The sequence below is a fragment of the Frieseomelitta varia genome, unplaced genomic scaffold (assembly GCF_011392965.1).
Source record: "Frieseomelitta varia isolate USP_RPSP 00005682 unplaced genomic scaffold, Fvar_1.2 scaffold_275, whole genome shotgun sequence".
NCBI classification, from domain to species: domain Eukaryota; kingdom Metazoa; phylum Arthropoda; class Insecta; order Hymenoptera; family Apidae; genus Frieseomelitta; species Frieseomelitta varia.
Window position 1 is genome coordinate 71,810 of NW_025110007.1, and position 22,394 is coordinate 94,203.

At 24.5% G+C, this 22,394-nt stretch overlaps 4 protein-coding genes across 13 annotated transcripts; 2 read left to right on the top strand and 2 right to left on the bottom strand.

Moving 5' to 3' along the window:
- Positions 1-236: 236 nt before the first annotated feature.
- LOC122528998 (BTB/POZ domain-containing protein 9) lies at positions 237-3,406 on the bottom strand. Its single transcript, XM_043654705.1, has 10 exons — positions 2,629-3,406; positions 2,418-2,570; positions 2,159-2,348; positions 1,806-2,061; positions 1,614-1,746; positions 1,398-1,535; positions 1,193-1,323; positions 1,002-1,130; positions 744-933; positions 237-615 (listed from the first exon to the last, which is right to left on the bottom strand). Exons 1-10 carry the CDS (start codon positions 2,956-2,958, stop codon positions 418-420), a joined length of 1,848 nt encoding a protein of 615 aa, XP_043510640.1. The 5' UTR covers positions 2,959-3,406; the 3' UTR covers positions 237-417.
- A 1,342-nt stretch (positions 3,407-4,748) lies between these two features.
- Positions 4,749-9,025, top strand: LOC122529027 (cyclin-dependent kinase 10). 2 transcript variants are annotated; one of them, XR_006306727.1, is made up of 7 exons: positions 4,749-4,915; positions 5,419-5,573; positions 5,653-6,253; positions 6,357-6,653; positions 6,738-6,871; positions 6,941-7,114; positions 8,845-9,025. XR_006306727.1 is itself a non-coding variant. In XM_043654752.1 (6 exons), exons 1-6 carry the CDS (start codon positions 4,906-4,908, stop codon positions 6,974-6,976), a joined length of 1,233 nt encoding a protein of 410 aa, XP_043510687.1. In that variant the 5' UTR covers positions 4,749-4,905; the 3' UTR covers positions 6,977-7,126. The 2 variants fall into 2 exon arrangements, 1 of the variants encoding a protein (XP_043510687.1); XM_043654752.1 differs by lacking the exon at positions 8,845-9,025 and having other exon boundaries at positions 6,941-7,126.
- On the bottom strand, positions 7,504-14,472 carry LOC122529008 (ejaculatory bulb-specific protein 3-like). The gene is made up of 4 exons (XM_043654721.1): positions 14,295-14,472; positions 12,809-12,952; positions 9,687-9,878; positions 7,504-7,753 (listed from the first exon to the last, which is right to left on the bottom strand). Exons 1-4 carry the CDS (start codon positions 14,455-14,457, stop codon positions 7,560-7,562), a joined length of 693 nt encoding a protein of 230 aa, XP_043510656.1. The 5' UTR covers positions 14,458-14,472; the 3' UTR covers positions 7,504-7,559.
- A 1,516-nt stretch (positions 14,473-15,988) lies between these two features.
- LOC122529026 (GON-4-like protein) lies at positions 15,989-22,384 on the top strand. Of its 9 annotated transcripts, none has more exons than XM_043654746.1 (15): positions 15,989-16,044; positions 16,117-16,302; positions 16,399-16,587; positions 16,696-16,967; positions 17,068-17,243; positions 17,543-17,742; positions 17,803-18,111; positions 18,187-18,379; positions 18,456-18,581; positions 18,894-19,730; positions 19,801-19,957; positions 20,042-20,588; positions 20,658-20,886; positions 21,091-21,816; positions 21,961-22,384. In XM_043654746.1, the coding sequence occupies exons 2-15, from the start codon at positions 16,223-16,225 to the stop codon at positions 22,009-22,011; spliced, it is 4,092 nt and encodes a 1,363-aa protein (XP_043510681.1). In that variant the 5' UTR covers positions 15,989-16,044; positions 16,117-16,222; the 3' UTR covers positions 22,012-22,384. The 9 variants fall into 9 exon arrangements, 6 of the variants coding, with proteins under 6 accessions (XP_043510681.1, XP_043510683.1, XP_043510684.1 ...); XR_006306725.1 differs by having other exon boundaries at positions 16,000-16,302; positions 21,961-22,270; positions 22,359-22,384; XR_006306724.1 differs by having other exon boundaries at positions 16,000-16,302; positions 21,961-22,062; positions 22,149-22,384.
- Positions 22,385-22,394: the final 10 nt, after the last annotated feature.

Consider the following 22,394-nt stretch of genomic DNA (forward strand, 5'->3'; position numbering starts at 1 on the left):
ATTCTTATCTATCAATTTCATGGAAGTATCTATGTATCATTATGTAAATTAGTAATTATTCAAATAAATCGTTTATCCTATATCTATTCATTACTTGTATTCTTCTAATTTTTATTATCACTTTGGATAAATTTCAATAAATATCAAACATCTTTCGTTTTCTTTTATTTATTTATTTATTTATTTTTTTTTTTTTTTTTTTTTTGGTTATACGCAAATGAATTGAGACTAATGAATTCATTAAATTAAGAATTTATTTTACAATTATGTCATTATATATGTAAATTTATATTCCTATACTATACAAGCATTTAAATTCCTAAATTAGAAAATTACAATGAAAAAACAGAAATAAAATACTTAAATCATAATATTAATGAAATTTTGCACAATGATTTGTTCCTAAATGGTTGTATCCTAAAAAATATTGCTATCTGTAGAATTTATTTCTTCTTGATCAATATTCACTGTTTCTGTAGCTGTTTCCGGAGGCAATGACACTGACCAGAGTATAGAATCATGATTGTTTGATTGCTTTTCTTTGTGTATTAAAGACTTACTTACAACTTTATCATCTATTTGAGCAGGACATTCAAAATGAACACAATGAAAAACCTGGAAAGCGAAGTTTGAATAATTTTTATATATATACAATAATTATTTTGTCTAATATTACTACATAAAATGAACATATACATAGAAGGTATTTATAAATATTTGTATTTTTTATACAAAATGATTACCTCATTTGCTGTATTGTGTGTTCCAACAATACGTATAAAGACAACAGGACGAGCAGGTTCAAAGTGTATTGTTTGCCATGAGCGACAAGCTTCCCTGGTTTTATCAGCAACTAGAACCCAACTCCAAGAATTACCAGACACTTCTATATAGTAAGAATACGAACGATCATCGCAATCCCAAAGTAATAATCTAAACGTAAATCAATATTTATTAGAACATATATATTTTCTTATTTGTTACATATATAATAATAATACCGCATAGAGTCTATAATATATGGTTGTCCAAGTTGTACTAATATAGAACCAGATCCAACTTGATGACATGTGTAACCACTATCCCAATCATAGTTTGATGTATCTCCATTTAATAGAGCATTCCGAGATCTGAATTTAAATAATTTGTTACAACTGAATATATAAAACATAATACATAATAACTTACATACCTACAAACACCTTCTGTAACAGTTGCACTTTGATCCATAGTAGCAACATTCCGTGTTGGAATAACAAAACCATTATAGAGTTTTTCTGTATGATTTGTATAATATGCTTCAAAGCTCACAAGATGAAAAACCTTTAAAAATTAAAGTTATAAAATACGAACGTGAAAGAGAAAGATATTTAATGTAACTTTAATAATGATTTTACTTTGTTTACAGTATTATTTGTTCCAACAATACGAATATACAGAACTATTCTTGGTTCAAAATATAAGTATTGCCAACTGCGACAGAAGTATTCTGTATAATCAATAACTCGAACCCAATTTTTTTGATCCATAGATACCTATAAAGAAATGAGAAACAATTTATTATAAAAAATCAAACATAAATATTAATTATCCAATCTTTATTTTGATCTTACTTCTAAATAGTAAGAATATGAACGCATATCTTTATCCCAAAGCAGCATTTTAACATGATTGATGATGCACTGAGTTCCTAATTTAACTAAAATACCATGTTCTCGTGATTCGGTAATGGTGTGCCTGGTATACCTGATAAAAGAATAATATTATTTAAACGAATAACTTGCAAAATGAATTTAACAATTTACCCTCGTTCCATGTCGTAATTAATTGTATCACCATCTAAGAGATAGCTACGCATTTCGCCCTGTAAAACTTGAGCACCATACATAGGATGGGCAACATTTACATCGATAAGTAATCGACCGCGATAATTGAGATCTGAATCACGTATTTGTGTTCTTGCAGCTATTGCATCTAAGATTGCTTCTGGAGAAATTAATCCAGTTGGTCGAACAACATTTAAAAGATCCGTAATTGAAACTAAGTTTAATCGTACCTTATCTACAAAATTTGTCTAATCAATCGATAGTATTATATAAATATTATTTTGAAAATATATTCAAAATAGGTTTTTTACTTCTAATGCATTTATATGTACCTAAAACACTTTTACCCTCTGCATCAGGATTTGCGTTCACCCAAGCTCGTACAGCTAAAAAGATGTCAATTTCTGGTGCGTAAAAAGAATCTCTTGACACAAGTTCATTCAAAGCATCTGTGCTTAATTGCAAAAAGCTCTCATGTTGAATTACTTCGCACGCATGTTCATCCATGTATTCATGACAAACCTAGAATAGATTAATTTTACTGGATATTTTCAAATATATTTTTAGATGTTTTTGATGTGATAATCATACTTTAGTAAGAAATTCTAATCGATAAAGAAGTGCTGCACCAAATATAAGGCAAACATTTTTTATGTTTAATATTTCTCTAAGATAATCTGATATAGACGTTTCTAATTCCGAAAATCCATAAAGATGTGCTAGTCCAAGAATATCCAATACTACCTAAAAACAATAAATTTATCAAATAAAGAAAATAATGAAAGTATTTCAGAATCAATACCTCCTCGCGTCGGTCTGTAAGACACATTCGTCCTGTATATATATATTCAAGCAAGCCTTTAAATCCAGTCAGATTAGCATCTTTCAATTCAATTTCATGTTGCGTAGATTCTTTCAAACCTCCGAACAAAAGAGCTCTGAAATACTGACTACGTGCAGCTAAAATAATTTTATGGCTGTTGAATCTTTGTCCACCAACAATTAAAGTTACATCTGAATAATCATCTGAGAGATAAAGAGCACCAATATCCTCAGAAAGTGTGCTAATGTGATCTATATCACCAGAAGTTGGATGTTCAATTGATATGTTCAATTCATGGTGAGAACTCATTTTAAATACAAAATTGTAATTCTTTTTCACTTCAGTTATTTTTCTTCTTTTTCTAGAAACTTTTTCTTACTGGTAAATACAATGTTCAAAAGATACTGACAGCATAATACTCCAGTATATTTAATATTTTTTTCAATATTCATTCATAAACTAATCAAAAGACAGAAAGTAAAATTAATTTTACAAAAACTTTGTAATCACTAGATACATGTAATAAAGGTAAGATTAATGTCCAACTTTTAACTTTTATTTGTATTTACATGCTTGAAATATACTAAGATCTCACGTTAAAATTGTGCACTTAATTTTATGGGCAAATAATTTATACATATGTAAATAAATCTCTATAACGTAAAAATAAAGCCAGGTACATCTCACAAATGTATATTATATTTTACATTGAATTTTGTACTATTTGTTTCTCATTAACAGTACACATCATAATATAAATATCATAAACTTACAAATATTAAAGATAGACAAATACTATAGTTAGAATGCAATACACAATATATATGAAGGTGATATATAAATACATCAAAAGACTAAAAATTTTTAAAATTAATAACTAATAATAAAGATAATGACATAAAATATGTACATAATATAATATAAGATATATATATGTTATGTATTTTTAGATTAAAGGTTATTAAAAATTATCGAGTTTATCTAAGAATACTTAGAAAACGCTAATCGCTTTGTTTGATGAAATGCGCGAAAATTGAATTTGAAAATATTTTTTTACAAAACACTTTACTTGAAAATATGTACAAATATTCAAGGTACAAAAAGTTAATAAATTGAAAATTTTTTTAAATAGTTTGTACTTGATTCTTGAATTTTTTTCTTAATTTTGAAATTATTCTTTTAGATTTCCATGATCTAACAGTAGTTAGATTTTACTTCACGTTGAAGATAAAAAAATTTGGTCATCATACTCAACAACGGAACTACATGCAAAGAAAAAATGCACAGAATTCAAAAGAAAATGCTTTTAACAAAATTTATAATTATTTAAATGGAGGGAATCTAGAATAAATTTTTAATCATTAAAATTTTTTTCCCAATTTTGACTATTTCGCTCTGGTTTATAATTTTTTTAATGTAATGTTTTTTTTAAAATAACAAAAACTATCATCACTTTTTCGTTCTCATTTGATTTCTTCTTTTAGTAATAAAATAAATCTATTATTGAAGAAATGCCAGCAAAATAGCCGAAATTAGAAAAAGCTATCAAATTAAAAATTTACCTTATCTAGAATCAAGTATCCTTTAAAAGAAACAAATCATCTTTTAAAGATCGTGTACGATCAAAACTTTTAACTTACTACAATTTTTTACAACTAAATTTAGAGTTTTCTAATTTCCTTGAATTTAATTCTTTAATTCTACATTGAGAATGTTCTACATTGTTTTTGAATAACATATGTAAATGTGTTTTGCATTTCCAATATAAAGCCATGTTCACGCAGTAGCATATTACATGTTAAATATAAATTATAATATGCATAAACAAATTATGTCCTAATATATAAGATATATTTTAAAATATTATAGTATTTGTAAATTTATCGTAAGAAAATTAAGAACATCATATGATTATAAATGTTCTAATGGAAAAATTATTATTAGTATTGTTTTTATTTAGCATTGTTTAGTATTGTTTCTATTCCTGTATATTTCTGATAATATAAATATTAATTTTTAATTTATTCTGTTTCGAAGATATAATATAAGATAACGCATATGATTAGGTTTAGGTTAGGTCTTAATAATATTTATGCACTCGTCGAATCTGTAGTTTATATTTCTAATGGTGTAAACGAATTACATAAAAATTACCCGGTCAAGCAATTGTTGGGGATTGATAGTTTTTGTAAAACACGAATGCTAAAAAGAAAAACAGATATAGTTACAAAAATATTCTTTTAAGAAAATTCCATAATGACAAAAGGTAGCATCTTATTCGATTACAAGTATTATATAAACATTATTTCGCTAGGTTAAGCAATTTAATTGTTTATGTTATTATATATTAATTGAAATTATCTAATATTTATATATTAAATTAATTGTATCTTTTAGCGATTTTTATAATGATACGATTGAATCTGGCATAATGTTATTTAAATATTAGATTGAAATGAAATATTTATAAAATAAATAATGCAACTCAAATTTAGAATGTTTTAAATATAAATTTGTTCATGAAAATAGCAACTTTTGAGCACCAAAATGTCTCAAAGTAATCAAAGTAATTTTTTTATTAATTTATAATATAATATAATTTTAATTTATTTTAATATTTTAAGTGATATTAATAAATATATAGATATGTATTGTTATAAAAGTATGAATGTAATGTATATTTGATAAAACTTGGTTTGATTAATTTTATATCAAATAGTAAATAAAAACTATTATGTCCAATCAAGTGAAACTTTGATCATTTTTTAGACGAAACATTGGAGAAAAAATCAGTAGAAAATAATGATACTGATAAAAAGACTGCATCTGACTCTGGTCCTGATCCATCAGCACCAATAACTAGAAGAGGAGTGTTAACGTCATTCTTGACTGGCAAGCCGATGGAAATACCAGAACAAGATATTGTAACGATTTAATTTATGATTTTCATATTTGTTATATTCATTAGAGTATAATACATTATTCTATTGTTTTTTTTGATAGTTGGGTAAATGCAGATTTGTGTCAGAATTTGAAAAATTAAATCGTATAGGAGAAGGTACCTATGGTATTGTTTATAGAGCAAGAGATACTAAAAATGATAAAGTTGTAGCTTTGAAAAAGGTCCGAATGGAACATGAGAAGGATGGCCTCCCGGTCAGTGGTTTAAGAGAAATATCTGTTCTTTTGTCTTGTCGTCATGAAAATATTGTACATTTGAGGGAAGTGGTAGTAGGAAGAAGTTTAGAAAGCATATTTCTTGCCATGGAATATTGCGAACAAGATTTAGCAAGTTTATTAGATAATATGCAAGCACCATTTTCAGAAAGTCAAGTCAAATGTATTGTATTACAAGTATTAAAGGGTTTACGTTATTTGCATCATAATTTTATTGTACATAGAGATTTGAAAGTTTCAAATCTTCTTATGACGGATAAAGGATGCGTAAAAATTGCTGATTTTGGATTGGCAAGATGGTTTGGTTTGCCTTTAAAACCAATGACACCAAGAGTAGTAACATTATGGTATAGAGCACCAGAGTTGTTATTACAGGCAAAAACTCAAACAACTTCTGTTGATATGTGGGCTGCAGGTTGCATTTTAGGTATAGTGTTTTCGCATGTTTTTATTTATAAGTGTATTAATTTATATAAATACAAAATAGTAATATAATAATTTAAGTTTCATCACATACATGTTTTTATTAGGGGAACTTCTTGGACATCGGCCTTTATTGCCTGGACGATCAGAAATTGCGCAGTTAGAATTAATTGTTGACTTATTAGGCACACCAAGTGAAGCAATTTGGCCAGAGTTTAATACACTTCCGGCATTGCAAAATTTTACATTAAAACAGCAACCATATAATAATTTAAAACAAAGATTTCCATGGTTGAGTGCTGCTGGTTTGAGATTATTAAATTTTTTATTCATGTATGATCCAAAAAAAAGAGCCACTGCAGAAGAATGTTTACAAAGTAGCTATTTTAAAGAAGCTCCTTTACGTAAGTAATAGAAATAATATACGTATTATTCTAAAATAAATAATATTTAAATTACCAATTATCATTGAGTTTAATCTTTTTTAGCATGCGATCCCAAACTTATGCCTACTTTTCCACAACATAGAAATATGAAAAAAACTGCACCTCCAAAGGAGACTAGAGAACCAGAGACAAATGTTACAGACCAAACTAATAATTTGCCTGCAATTTCAGATCTTGTAAGATTATTATACATTTCATCATGTTTAAAAAAATCGTCTTAAAATTAAAATTAATATTTTTTTCAGCTTGGTTCACTTGTTAAGAAAAGGCGAGTAGAATAAGCAAGATTTTACTTATTCTCAGAATTTTTATATCTTTCATTCTCAATGTATGAATTCATTCATAAACTTTCAAATAAAACAACTTTATTAATAAATACGAGAAAAATAGTTCAAAGAACATGTTTTTGTTAATGAAAAGTGAGTATATATTTTTATTTTAAATTCATTTAATAATATTTGTAATACGAAATATTTTATGAATATCATAACTTATTAGCATTTTGTGGTCGTCAGTATGGTATTGTCATATTTATATTGGTAGTTCGATCTGTCGATGGCACAGTGTTATCAATCGTTTGGCAATATTGAAAAAGTTGAATTTTATTGTAATAAATGTTCGAATGTTTTAGCTTGAGTTCTTTTAAATATCAAAAATTGTATAATCAAGAACGTATTGTGCTACGGATCGCAAAATGTTAACATAAAATAATAACAAAATTATTATCAACTATACATATACATATATACATATATATATATATATATATATATATATATATATATATATATATGTTTACGTTTATTATTTTTATTATATTTTTATTATAAACTTTATAAATTTATTCTTTACGTATATAGAAATTCAATTGTTTTTGGTAGGATGTAATACATTTTCGTAACGTTTTTTGTATTCACCACTTGAATCATATTTTGCGGAAAGTCGTTCCCAATCTTTCGGTCTTTTAGTTCTCAGATAATTTACTACTTTATTCGCTGTGCGTTTCTGTTTTTCATTGCATTTACTGCAATCTGTAGACAAAGCGTCGGGTAAAATTTCTGAAACAATAAACAAATGAATCATTTATTAATCATATTTCATTCATGAATCATATTTTTGCAATTCCATCATGAAATTTTGATATAATACTATAATGCTATAATAAATTTTAATTTAATTTGATATAATACTATAATACTATAATAAATTTTAATTTAATACACAACATAATTTTTTATAGCATAATACATAATCTTTTATTGTTTATTGATAATTGATAATTTATTATAAATATTAATTATTTCTTATATGAAAATTAATAGTCAATGCCACAAATTATTAAAATAGATCGTGGCTGGAAAGTAATTCTAATTTTGAAAAAAAAAAACGTTTTTTATTTGAAACTAGACTTATTTTTCAAACTTGGTTTTCTCGAAAATGAAGTCTTAAATAAAAAAGTATTTCTTTTTTCTTCTGACTTATTTCTGCATCATAGTTTTTATATCGATCACACCACGATTTTACAGACACTCTGTGCATATATAAATTTATATATTGAAAAAAATTTTTTTGCTGTTGTCTCTATTTGAAATCAATATGAAGTAAGTTATAGAAACTTTTTTATGTTCTTCTAGTGTTTTTCAATATTATTTTTATGATATTTAAAAAATACAAATGTATACAATTATAATATATGTAAAATCATTTTTTTATATCATTTTTTACTTGAACACATATTTACAGTATATTAAGTACATGAGCATTACTATTTCTCTAATTATTGAAGATTCGAAAAAATATTTTAAAGTAAATTAAAATTATAATAAATTAAAATAAATTTAACAGTAAATTAATGTTATTATATAAATATTTTTATTATATTGTTAAATTCGTATTGACATGTGTAATAAAATGATAAAAAAAATTTCACCAATCTTATATAATCTCTGTAAATAACAGGTCAAATTAAGTTTTGCATTAAATATTAAATTAAATTGCATTAAGTTTTCTCTGTGAAATAAAAAAAAAAACTTATGTAAAATATTTTTTCATATTTTCAATAGTTGCAAACAGAATATATACAATATGTCCGCATTTAACCGGACATATTGTATATATGTATAATAACAACTTTGACGTTGCTTAACAGAATTCGATGTAATCCAAACGAGAAAGTTCAAAGCAACTTACGTAATAAAGAGAGGGAGAGCGAAAATTGAATTCTGTCGTAATCGTTTCAGATATACGTAGAAACTTCGAAAAGAAATCGGTGTAACTTTTGGTCATATTGAATAAAAAAATAAAATTGCTTCCTCAGTTATAAAAATAAATATCTATTCATAAATGTATTTTAATTTATATATTTTTCTTTTTATTTCTAGAAGAAACCAATTATGAAAGTTAAAAAAGATAAAAAATAATAAAATATTAAAAAAAAAGATACATATTATATTTTAAATCAAATTCCAGATAAATATTTTTTTGCCAATGTTAAGATAATTATATTTAAAACATAAAAATATTAAAAATAATATATTGTTTCTTCTTTAATAATATATTTTGTTTCTCCTACTTTTATACAGTAATATTTACATGAATTAACATCATATATGTGTTTCTTATTAATAATTCATCTGTTTAACAGAACTTGAACATTTATCAAGTAATTTATCAATATTTTTAAGTAACATTTTTACTTACAAACAAGTACTTATAACAAGTATTCTGGGTGCAATAAATTATATTCCAATATAAACAATTGTACGCATACTTTTATATTGCTTATATTTTTTTTAATTCATCGACAAATTTTGAAAACTATTCATGCATATTTATGCTTTATATTATATATTTTAAATGTGCGATCTGTTATAAAAGTTATCCTAAATTATTTAAAAACATTAGCGAAGTTATATTATCAAGCAAATTAGAAACAAGTGGAAAAATTAAATTTGAATAATTAAATGTTAATTTTATAAAAATAACACTTACTTTTTAATTCTCTGCCTTCGTTAGTACAGGGTCCTTCATCCAGCATACATTTAATATAATTGGTGAGGATGCGACCATTTTGTAGAATTCTATCTACATCTACATCGTCGTATTTGGTAGTATAATCTTCTGCTATTACACAAACGATCGCGGTTAAGGCGAATAATAGAAGATAAATCTTCATATTGTAATTTTAAAAAGTAAAATTTTATGATGATTATACCAATAGAAATAACACTAAAATGAACGAAATAATACAAATTACGTTATTTAGTTTAACGAATAAAGTCAGTAATAGATGGTAATTTAAAAAGAAACATTTGAATTTGAAAGCTACCCTATGCGGCTGAAAGTAAAACGCTCTTTGTAACAGGTGAAGCCAGCTGTCGAATTATATAGCTGAAGACAGAGGACAATGGAGGGAGTGGATAAACGCGTTAGTCGAGTATTTTACATGCACCTTCATCAGATGTATACTATTGTACAGCATTAATCGAATATATATATATATATATACATACGAGGAGTAGACAATAATTTATCAAAAATAAATAAAATTATATTTATGCGAATTATTAAATATTATTCTGATTGTCATACGTTCTGCGTCTATTTAAATTTTTCAAATTAATTATTAATTTCATATATATATATATATATTTATATATTTATATATATTTATATATTTATATATATTTATATATTATTTAAAATTGTACGAAATACAACTAGTGCTGTAAAAATACATACATAGTCAACATATGTAGCTACAACTGCGTGCTATCTAGAATAATGAAGAGATCCTTCGGCGTGTTTAGAGAATAATCATCAGATATTTACGTTGCATACCTTGTCAAGGACGATTCAACAATAATACGATATTGAAGTTACATCTGAAAACTTCTGCAATTATTTTTTTCAAAGGTCCTCAGAAAATTGGATAGGTATTTGCATATTCATCATCAAATATTATACATTAATAAAATGGTAAAAAAGATAAAATCGTTCAATTTAATCAATTAATATTAGAATTGTAAAAGTGGTGGCTCCTAATTTTTTATAAAAATTTTATAATAATGAATTTTTTGAGATTCGACTCGTTTTTTCGTAAAATACATAAATAAAGATTTGTATCCTCTATTATATTATTATTTTTCCTTATACTTTAATTTTTTTTATGTAAGTTTTATATTCAAATTGTCGATAGTTCTAGTTTTAATATGATTTTGTGTGATATGACAATATATTTAAAAAAATAAAAAAATAAAATTTTACGAATAAAATTCAATATTAATTATAAATTATAAATTTTACTATAAATTATAATTAATTATAAATTTTATTAAACAAGTTTTATTAAACAAAATTGAAATTGTTTAAAAATATCAGTTATATAAGTTTGAAAAGTAATTTATTCTTTTAAATATACATATATATGTATGTTTTTATTATCAAACTCAAAACTAGCTGAAATTGTATCGTGTATTATTATTATTATTATTATTATTATTATTATTATTATGTTCTTATTATTTTCTTTATCTAGCGTTTTTAGTTCGTGGAATTTTCTATTACTGTTTATACGTTTCGACATTACAATCATCATATTAATTAAAATGCAGATCGTATCATAATTTCAACACATTTTATCATTTGATTGTATTGTAGCTGACTGCATAAACTTTCTATTTCATTTTTTAGATTTTGTTTTACGTAAATATACCTTTTACTTTAATAAAATACGTGCACAATTATTTTACGGTCATTATTAACATATACTTGTGTTTTTTAATAACACAATATTTATTTATCTTTTAAATAAATCTGAAATATCATACGAAAATCTTTAGACAACAAGAAATTCACTATATTGAATATATGTAATATTTATACAGAAGGTAATGAAAGGAGATGATGTTACATTAAAAAGTAAGTAAAAAAGAAATTGTTTTATTTGAGGCTCTATTTTCGAGAAAATCAAATCATTGCGAATTTATGAAGTATAATTAAATTTAGTTAATTTTGGACCGGTCAAAAATGAATAATGAGTAGAAGATTATTTTATTTGTGAAAATTAGTTAAAAGGATAAAACACAATTTTTCATAATATTCTCCATTTTCAAGAAAATTCAATTTCAAATATAAGTCAATTCTTAGCTAAACATGTTCGAAGTCTATCTTCTTGAAGATAAAATTTTAAAAGGAAAAATATTGTTTTGCATTTTTGATTTACTTTCGCAGGTAGAATAACTAAATTCAAATATACTTAATAAATTTTTAAACTTGATGTTTTTTAAAAATGAACTCTTAAACGAAAAAATTTTATTATTTCTTTTCAACATATTTTTTTCATATAGAATCACCTTCTTTCCGATTGTATTATCGAATCGGAAACACACATATTATATTTGTCATATATGCAAAAGTCTGTTGACCATTTATAAGAAACAATAATATAACGTGTTGCATTATACAATTTTAAATTTTACTTACAATTAATACATTAATTTTTCTTAATTTACTTACTTAATTTTTAATTCATATTATTGTAAGAACATGCATTACTAATTGTATCTTTATACATTGAATTTTATAAGATTGTCAAAATTATACTAATTTGATACGAAAATTTAGTAACGAATCAGAATAGATGTGAAATATAACATGTATATGATTATTCATAATTTATCAATAAATACTAATACTAAAAATATAATATATTTTGACATTAGCGGGTAAAGAATAAGCGGGTAATCCAATATTACAAATAGAATATAATAAAAGTTGTATTCAAATTTAATATAAAATGTTACAATAAAAGTTATATATTCAAAGTTTTTAATAGTAATATTATTAAGATTAATAATATTCAAAGTTTTTAATATTGAAGATATTAAAATTAATATTAAGATTATTAATATTGAAAGTTAGTTATTGTTATGAAAAATTTCTTCAACAATTTCTTTAAAAATTTCTCCAGTCTTTTTAGAATTTTCTCAGGAATATCCTCTTAATTGTTCCATTGTCAAATATTGTTTTCCTCCAGTCTTTTTAAAATTTTCTCAGGAATCCCTTCTTTGTTGTTCCATTGTCAAATATTGTTTTTCTATGGTATCTTTATTATTTCGTCGTTTTATAACGTTGTAGAATCAATTGCCATTCATTGGGATAATTTTGTTCCATAAAGATTATCAACTTGATTGCAAGTGCAGCTTGTCGAGATGTACACTGTCTACAATGATTGTTCACTGCTTCTGGCAACAATGCTGCAACAATTGTAATGATATTTTATATATAACATGAACGAATTATTAAATGTAAATACGACCTTCTAAATTTGCATGCTAAGAAGAAAAATTGTTGATTTTGCTCAATTTATCTTTTACCTGATAAACATTATTGATTAATCATAACAATACAGATTGTAATAAGATATACTTGTTGTGACGACAAAGCAAAACTCCCGAAAGTAAACCTTGATGATTCTTATTTACATTTCTTGATTTGTTTATTATACTTTTCAAAAGTATAAACGTTACATATTTTCAACATAGAATTATTTGATATTTATTCTTTAATTAATAAATTATTACACAAGGAAAATATTGTTAATGAATCAATATTCTTCTTTTAACGTATATTTATTATTTGTTATAATATATGTACATATGTTGATTAAATGTTTACTGTTTACATACATAAATTTTTAACGAAATAGTTATAGTAAATTATAAGATAAGAAATAATTACAGAATGCGGAAAAGATTAGAAATAATTATAGTAAACCATGCTAAATTACTTAAAGATATTACCTATATCTATAGAGACAATCACGAAATTATGTTAATTTTTTCGAATTTTCAATAATCTAAAATTTATTGATTTTAAAATCGCGGGATAACTTTTCATGAATTCGTTTTGATCCATTGTTGATGAATTTGTGATTTGTATTTGTACTGTGAAACAAATATGTATATATACGTAGAAAGAACATTTTCTTTTTGACTGTTATTTTTTTCTAATATTGTATACTATATAACAAAGATTAATTAATTTGACCTATTTAATTTATTGAGTTTCAGTATATGTATAAAATTAGGTACATATGTATATATGTATGTATGTATGTATGTATAGTAAAATGAAACAAGGACAAAAAATAATATTTTTTATTTATTGAATATATTTAACTATTAGTGTGTATTTAACTTTTTCATTAAACTGATTTTTATAATCAATGATTCTGTGATAATGATATAAATATAGTAATACATATGATATAAGTACATTCGCTGTTACTCTCCATTATTCGTTTGAATTGATAAAACCGAATTTGAACTCTGTTTCAAGAGAGTATGTTAAACAGTTTAAGAATTTTTCAATTCGAATTCATCCAAAAATTTAAAAATATTATACAATTTATGATAAATATAAATATATGATACACTTATTATAAATATAAGTACTGAACGCAATTGACATGAATTATTTTCACTATGTTTTTACTGTGACGTTTCATTATTTTCCTTACTCGAATTAAACAAAAAAATGTACAAACAAAGTACGCCGAAAGTTTAATAAACAACATAAACATATTTCGTATCTTACCTATAATTTTTTTCCCAATCGCGTCACATTCTTTTATGTTTAAGATACAATTCACTTGTTTTAGTATGTATGATCTGTCCATTAATAAATTTGGAGTTGTATCTTTATGCGCTTCAGTAAAGCTCGTCAATATGAAAATGATGAAAAGAAGAAGTACTTTCATTCTTAATCTGAATATTAAAATAGATTAGAAAGAACGGAACAAATAGATTATTACTCTGATTCGTCGTGTTTGTCGTGTATTATTGAAGACAAAACAGATTATATGTATTAATATATGTATTTCAAACATCAAAATTTGACCTTATATTCTATTCTATGTTTGAGGGTGATAATTGTATGTAAACAAATAAAGAGAAAATTCGAGTTTATAAACTGCTTTTTAAATATAAATACAACGGGTAAGGAATGATTTCTCGTGAAAAATAAGTCGGAAATGTAGAATAAAATTTAAAATTTTGTTTTCGAGAAAACCCAGTGAAAATTTGAAAATTTATCAAGGATTCTTGAATTTCTAAACGTAACAGAGAATAATTAAATTATTCTACACAAATAGGTCAAAAACGTATAATAAAATTTATTTAATTTAGGTATTTAATATTTATTTATTTATTTATATCAAAACAGCAGGCTTTTAATATGTTTCGTTAAAAATTGCCACGTATACTTGATAAATTTTCAAATTTGATTTTCTCAAAAATGGAACCTTAAGTAAAAAAAATTTAGTCTTTTTTTTGGAATTATTTTTTTGTATAGGATCATCCTCTCCTCGATTGTATATATTGTATAAGATACTCTATATATTTATAGAAACAATTTTGAAAATGCTCTATATTAATATTTATGCAATTTTGTAATTCTAAATATCAAATATTACATATATATTACTGAGTATCTTTTTGGATCGACAAACATGTATACCTCCATTCAAATCTTAGATCACTTTTACTTTTAATATTTAATACACTTATCGCCGATTATTGTGTATACATATTTTATAATACATTTTGCAATACTATAATAATGATATATAATATAATATATTAATACATTAACAGAGTCTTCATCATATAAAGTATGTTTTACATTTATTGTATTTAATTATGTATTATATATTATAGTTATATTTTAATTATATTTTAATTATATATTATATTTATTGTAAATACAACAATTTATATTGTATATTGCATATTGTGTATATAATTTATATTTTTATACTGCGTAATTTATATTGTAAATATTGTATTTATTGTAATTTATAATTTATATTTAATGCATTATTTTCATTATACAAATGTAGTACTAACTTGTCCTAAGATTTCAGAGATGCATAATAAGATATGTACAAACTGTGATGTAAAAAAATAATAAATTTGTTAATTGTGTTATAATTAAAGACTGCAGATTTTTATGTATTTATGCGAAATTTAAAATGGACAAAATACATATGATATATATATAATATGAAAAATATATAAAGTATCCAAATATATAAAGTTGTTAAAATATCTAATGAATGAAATATAATTCTTGTTTCTTCAATATTAATTTTAAGAATTTTAATTTTAATATCCGCTATGTAATTATAATGTTACTTCATATAATAATTGTTATTTCTATAAAAGAAACGAAAATCATATTTTCATATCATCTACTGTAACGTCATTTGAATTTTCCGCGGAAATTGGCGGAGAAAGAGAAAGTAGCCATAGTTGACGCTTCAAGCGAAATTTAGCAATCCAGATATGTATGTACATCAAATAAAGACTGTAATTGATAATTCTGTTATAAACTTGTACAAAGAAAGAATGTATTTTAGAACGCAGTAGAAATATAAATTAAAAGGACAGATAAGAAATAGTTCTCTATTGAAACGAAATTGTCAATCGTTTTACATATATTTATAGAAACATAACAAAGATATAATGGCAATGACTAAAAATCGTCTCCATAATACAGAAGATGATATATCTTTCGAACCAAAACTAACAAGAGCAAAGGCCAAGTATAGTTTGATAAAATATATTATACATTTATACAATAATAGTGCGATAATTGTACAATAATTTCATCGAATAAAAATATTGTATAATTAATGTAGGGAATTAGCAGCAGCTCAAGTTAATATACCATGGCCAATTACTCCGGTGAAGAAGACTTCATCAGAAGTACAAGTGTTAATCGAAGAAGAATTACCAGAAGATTCATCTGATGAAGAATATAATCCAGAGCAAGAATCACCTGACCCTCAGGATCAGACTGATCCTGAAGGAATTTTTAAGATTCCTGGGTAGATTAACATACTTAAGAAATTTTTAAATAATATATATAATATTTATATATACTCATATAAATTATATTGATAGAATCCTAATTTCTTTAATATAATTTTTTTTAGGATTCCTTATGTTCCAACAGAGGAAGAAAGTATTGGTCAAAGAACTCGTTCAAAAGTTTGTTTAAGTGAAACACCTTTGGAACAAATTGAACAAGCATTCATACCACCAGATATAACCACTGACATGTATGACTTGGATTGCGAACTAGATGAAGATTGGGACAATTTCTTAAAAGAATTTACTCAACCATTAACTCAAGAAACAATAGTGGAAGATGATTCGGAAGCAGATCCAGAATATAATATTTTAGAAGATGAGGAAACAGAGTTTTGTATGTATAATAAAAAAAGATATGATTGCATACTATAAATTTCTTCAATAGACCATTATATTTAAATTATTATATTTATATAATTTAAATATATTTACAGTGGATAAAGAAGAATTGAGAGCTGACAAAGCTGTAAAAATTACTCGTAAAGAATTAAATAACTTGATTGCAGAATTATTTGAGTTTACAGACATGTTTTCAAAACAAGAGCAAGAGATTTCAAAAAAAAGAAAATCTCCAGAAAATACAAATTTTTCAAGCGAAAACAATATTATGGTAAGATGATAGCGTAATTACTATATTTAACATTCGGACGGTGTCCAGGTTCATTCGCACTCCGCTCTAGACATATGATATTTGAGAATCGGTGCGAATCATTGTTTATTTATGTTAAAACGATAACAAAGTTACTATTTCTTAAAAGATGTATTTTTAATTAAGTCAAAAATGAAAAAAAAGCATATATTGGATTCGAACGGACTCGAGCACCGTCACTTACATAGTTGCTCGATGGATTTCCGTCCGAGTGTTAATTAAAAATACAATTTTATTACAATTTTAATTGTGGAATTTAGAATTGTTCTGTAACAGATTTATTACTTACTTACAAAGAACCCGAACTTCCCAATTTAATGAATCCAAATCAACAAGAATTGTTGGCAGTTCAATTTCGACAACATGTACAATTAATGGTGCAACATTTTGCTATGACATATATGCATCCGGACTTACATTCGCAGTCAAAAACTTGCAAACAAAATCTGAATAGTATAAAGTAAGTTTACAACCAATTTGTAAATAAATATGTATTAAATATATATTGAATTTGTACTAGATACTTGAGCAATGGACCTAATTCTGCATTCAATGTGGCAAATTTATCAGATGCTTTAACATTAGTATCTGATTGGGAAAATAAATTTTTGGATAATAAATTTTCTGAGGATTTCAAAAAAACTATGACAGATGAAGAAGTAGTAAAGAAAATAAATAAATGTAAATATATTCCTAAATTTCATCCAGAATTAAAAAAAATATTTATGGAAAGTAAAGCTTTGATGTATCCACAACTCTTGCCTGAAATGCCATTCAGAAGTGAACTGAATAAGTTTATGCGTTCTCCATATTTAAGATCAGAAGAAAAGTAAGTGAATAGTATATAATGTAAAAAAAAGAAATACTTGGGGTATAGGTATAATATAATGGTTTGCTTTTTTAGTTTAATTGCATTGGGTTTGGAACAGTTTCTTCCTTTTGTTGCATCTAAATCAAGAAAATTTAAGGGTAAAAATATTCAATTAGCAGATGCAGTAAAACTAATTATTCAGTATTTAGTGCCATGTAGAGAACCTGAAGGATTATTGTATCACATCAAAAAATGTCGAAGTGCAAAAGATGCAAATCCGATAAAAGTAAATAATATATTTATAAGCAATATAATATATATTTTCAGTTTAATAAAATTTGATTAAACAAATGTTTCCACAGCATTATTTTGAAAAGAATTGTGCTCCTAGAACAATACATTATATAACATTGGAATGTGATCTGAAGGCACCCAAGGATCAATCAATAAATCTGTTACCTTTAATTTGGCAAACTTATCTTAATAATGTAAGTAATTAATATGATTAATTTATAAATGTTTATATACATATTCGATGTTTTATATCACATTTTCTTTTTATTTAATATTTTAGTTATTTTAGTTATTTTTTATATAAGATGTGGCATTTAATTATCTTGATTTCCATCATTATTATTATGAAAGAAACTCAAAGTTCAAAGATAAATATTCTATAAAACATCGAATGTATCTCCTTGAAAATATTTTTTGCTACAGTAATATTGATATAAATTACGACAATATCAAGTGTCTCATCTTATAGTTACGTGTTGTTTGTAATGTTATATTTGTTTGTATAGACAAAACAGAAAATTGATATGATGAAGCGAAAACATAATCTTAATTTGTACAATGATATAAATAAAGATTGTCTTACAAATGGAAATGGAAATAGAAACCAAATTACTATTTCTAAAGCTCACTTTCTTTGTGCACAAAACCAGCCTGTTAATACATTACCAAAAATATTACCTGCAAATAATACATTACCAAAAATATTACCTGCAAATAATACATTACCAAAAATATTACCTGCAAATAATACATTACCAAAAATATTACCTGCAAATAATACATTACCAAAAATATTACCTGCAAATAATACATTACCAAAAATATTACCTGCAAATAATACATTACCAAAAATATTACCTGCAAATAATCAGAAAACAACTAGAAATACATCAAAAGATAATTTGTGCACAAATGCAAATGCTAATTTTGAAGTCTTTAGAAATATATCAAACAATGGAGATAATATTAAATCACATAATATATATACATTAAATAAAGAATGTTCATTGCATCATAGCAATTCTTTAAAAATTATAACTACACAAGAAGAAAAAGGGAAGCAAAAAGATACGAATGAATTAAAAGAAGTTGAAAATGATATATCCACAAATTCAATTACCTTAAAACATTCGAAATTTTCAAAAAAATCTGAAATAGTACAAGAATTACCTCAATTACGAAAGACTACTCCTAGATTAGCAAAAACAAAAAGTGCTCAAAATATGAAATTAATGGCTCAAGTATTAGGACCAAAAGGTTTATCCAATTGTAATGCCTTAAAATCCAGAGAAAAAAATGATGTAAATAAAAATGTAGAAAAATCAGCAGATTCGTCTATGCTTGTAAGTAAAATTATCATTGATTTCAAGATTAATGTTTAATAAAATTAACATTTTTAATATTTTATCATAGGACAATGAAGATGAAATAGCAGAACTAATGTTAGCTAGCACAACTATTAAAAAAGATTCTATTAGTAGAAAGAAAGCTAAAGAAGCTAGAGAATTAGAAAACATTAAAAGACTTTTAGAATCAGAAAATCCATTAAATGAAGAAGAAAGAGGTTCAAGTACGTGCTTATTCAATAACTTTAATACATTTTATTTAACTTATTTTAGTTTAATGTAACATTAATTTGTATTATTTCATGTAGAGTTTGCAGCATCATACTTTCAGAAATTGCACTTGACATTAGAATCTAATAATCCAGCAATATTACGGTCCGTAATAAAATTATATTTAGATTATTATGAAAAATTAGATAATATTAATCAGATCGATGAATTATCATTTTCGAACTCAGCAAATTCTTTGCATACTGAACGAATTATGGGAAAAGCTGCAAAAGATACAATAACTATTAATTTGTATCATGATATATGTAAAAAATTATGGGAATATCCTGAGCTTTGTACAGATTTTTTATTGTTTTTGAAACCACATCAAGCTGCAATGCTGGATAAATCAGTAGAGTATATAATGCTTCAAAAAATGAATGAATTTGTTAATGTAGCTCAAATATATTTTGCTAAACAACCTTCTCGGATAGCAAAAATGATGCAAGCTATTACACAACTTTCATCCAATCCACAAACAACATTAGAGCATATTCATGCAACTATGAGTTCTATACTCAAAGGACATCCTTTGATTATGGATTTATTTTTACAAATATTACCAACTGCTAAACCTCCAGAAAGGTAATACAAGTAATAATATTATTATATATATTAATGAGAAGAAAATTGTAGATATTTATTACGTTATAGTTTGTTTGCATCGCACATGTTTGAAAACTTAACATGTCCAGTGGGTCCATATGATAAAAGTAAAATTTATTCTGAAGATGCACCTGAATTATATGAAAATATAGAACTGTCTGTATTATCATTTCAAGAAGATCCTTATGGTGGAGAAAACTGCAAATGCAGTTGTCACAGTAGTGATGAATCCACTTATAAAAATATTTCTGAACATTGTGTGTCTTGTGGCACAAGGGTACGTAAAATTTTTTATTATTTATTTGTTAATAGTTTTTAGAACAATTTGAAATCTGCAAGTAAAGCGGAATATAAGAGTGAATTATAATTAATTATAATAAATGTACATTAAATGTTTATTAATAATTTTTTTAAATAAAAATTAATGTTTCATGTTTTATTATTTAAAACTGTTTAACACATTTTTAATAAAAAAATACAGTTCCTCAACGGGAAAATTTACCTTCAAACATCTGAAGGTTTAAGACCTGCAAAAATTATTTTTCCTGGAGCTGAAGAAGAAAAATTGGAAAATATTGCACGTGTATCTTTAAAAACTACTGATAAATTTGCTTTATCCATTTCATCCAAACAAAGAAAGAAGTCTTCGAAGAATGAATTTCATGCTGATGAACAATATCAAAAATCTTGCATAGCAAAAAATTCACCTGTCAAAGAAAATGAAGAAGGGGAAAAATTAATTATAAAAACTAAAAAGACTATAAAATCGCCGTCAAAAGATCAGAAAAAAGACTTAAAAAGATCTAGGAATGAATTGAATTATTTAAATAGAAATACGAAAAAAATGCGTATATCTCAGTGTAAAACTAAAAGTGAAAAAAAAATTGACAAACACGAAGTAAAATTGGAATGTGTAGATTCAAATGTCAGTCCTGATGGGAAATCGGATGAATGTTTGTTTATCAATTATAAAAACTCTAAAGAAATAATGGTAAATAATATGTCAGATGTGAAAATGTCGAATAATAATGTAAGCAAGATCTCATCTCATGAAATAAACAATGCTACTGATTTAAATACCAATGTAAACACTAAATCGTGGACACGACAGGAAGATATGATTCTATTGCAAACTATTAAAAAGGAATATTCTGAAAATTCACTTGTCCTGGTCAGTAAAACATTAGGAAATCGTACAATTGATCAAGTAAGTATATATTCTTTTTGAATATATTATATTCTTGAATATGTATATTATATATATTCTTTATTTTGAATATATTATATTTTATATATTTAATATCTTAATAATGTAAATTATATATATTATGTATTTAATATCTTTCTATAGGTTAAAGAAAGATGCGAAATGCTACTCTCTTTATTAAAAAAAATGATGTAATTATTTGAAAAAGATGTAATATTATTAAATCTTACTTCAAAATTTCACTGAGTAAGTATATGCCAAATAAATATGTAATGTTAAACTATTAAAATGTCACGATCTAAAAAATCATCAGCTTTTATTTTAAATTATAGACTTGTTTTCATCAATTATATAAATGACTTTATGTTACAAAACTATCTCATAATAAGAAATCCAATATGTAAATAGAAATAAGCAAGTGCGAAGCAATATTCAACTAAAAATAGCAGTACATGTGTGTATGGAAATAGGATATGAAATTAGATTATTTATAGTTCTTATAACTTATTCTAAAAATTAACAATATATTTAAATTTTTGCAGCACGAAAAAGCAGTAATTGAATATTAGAAAATATAA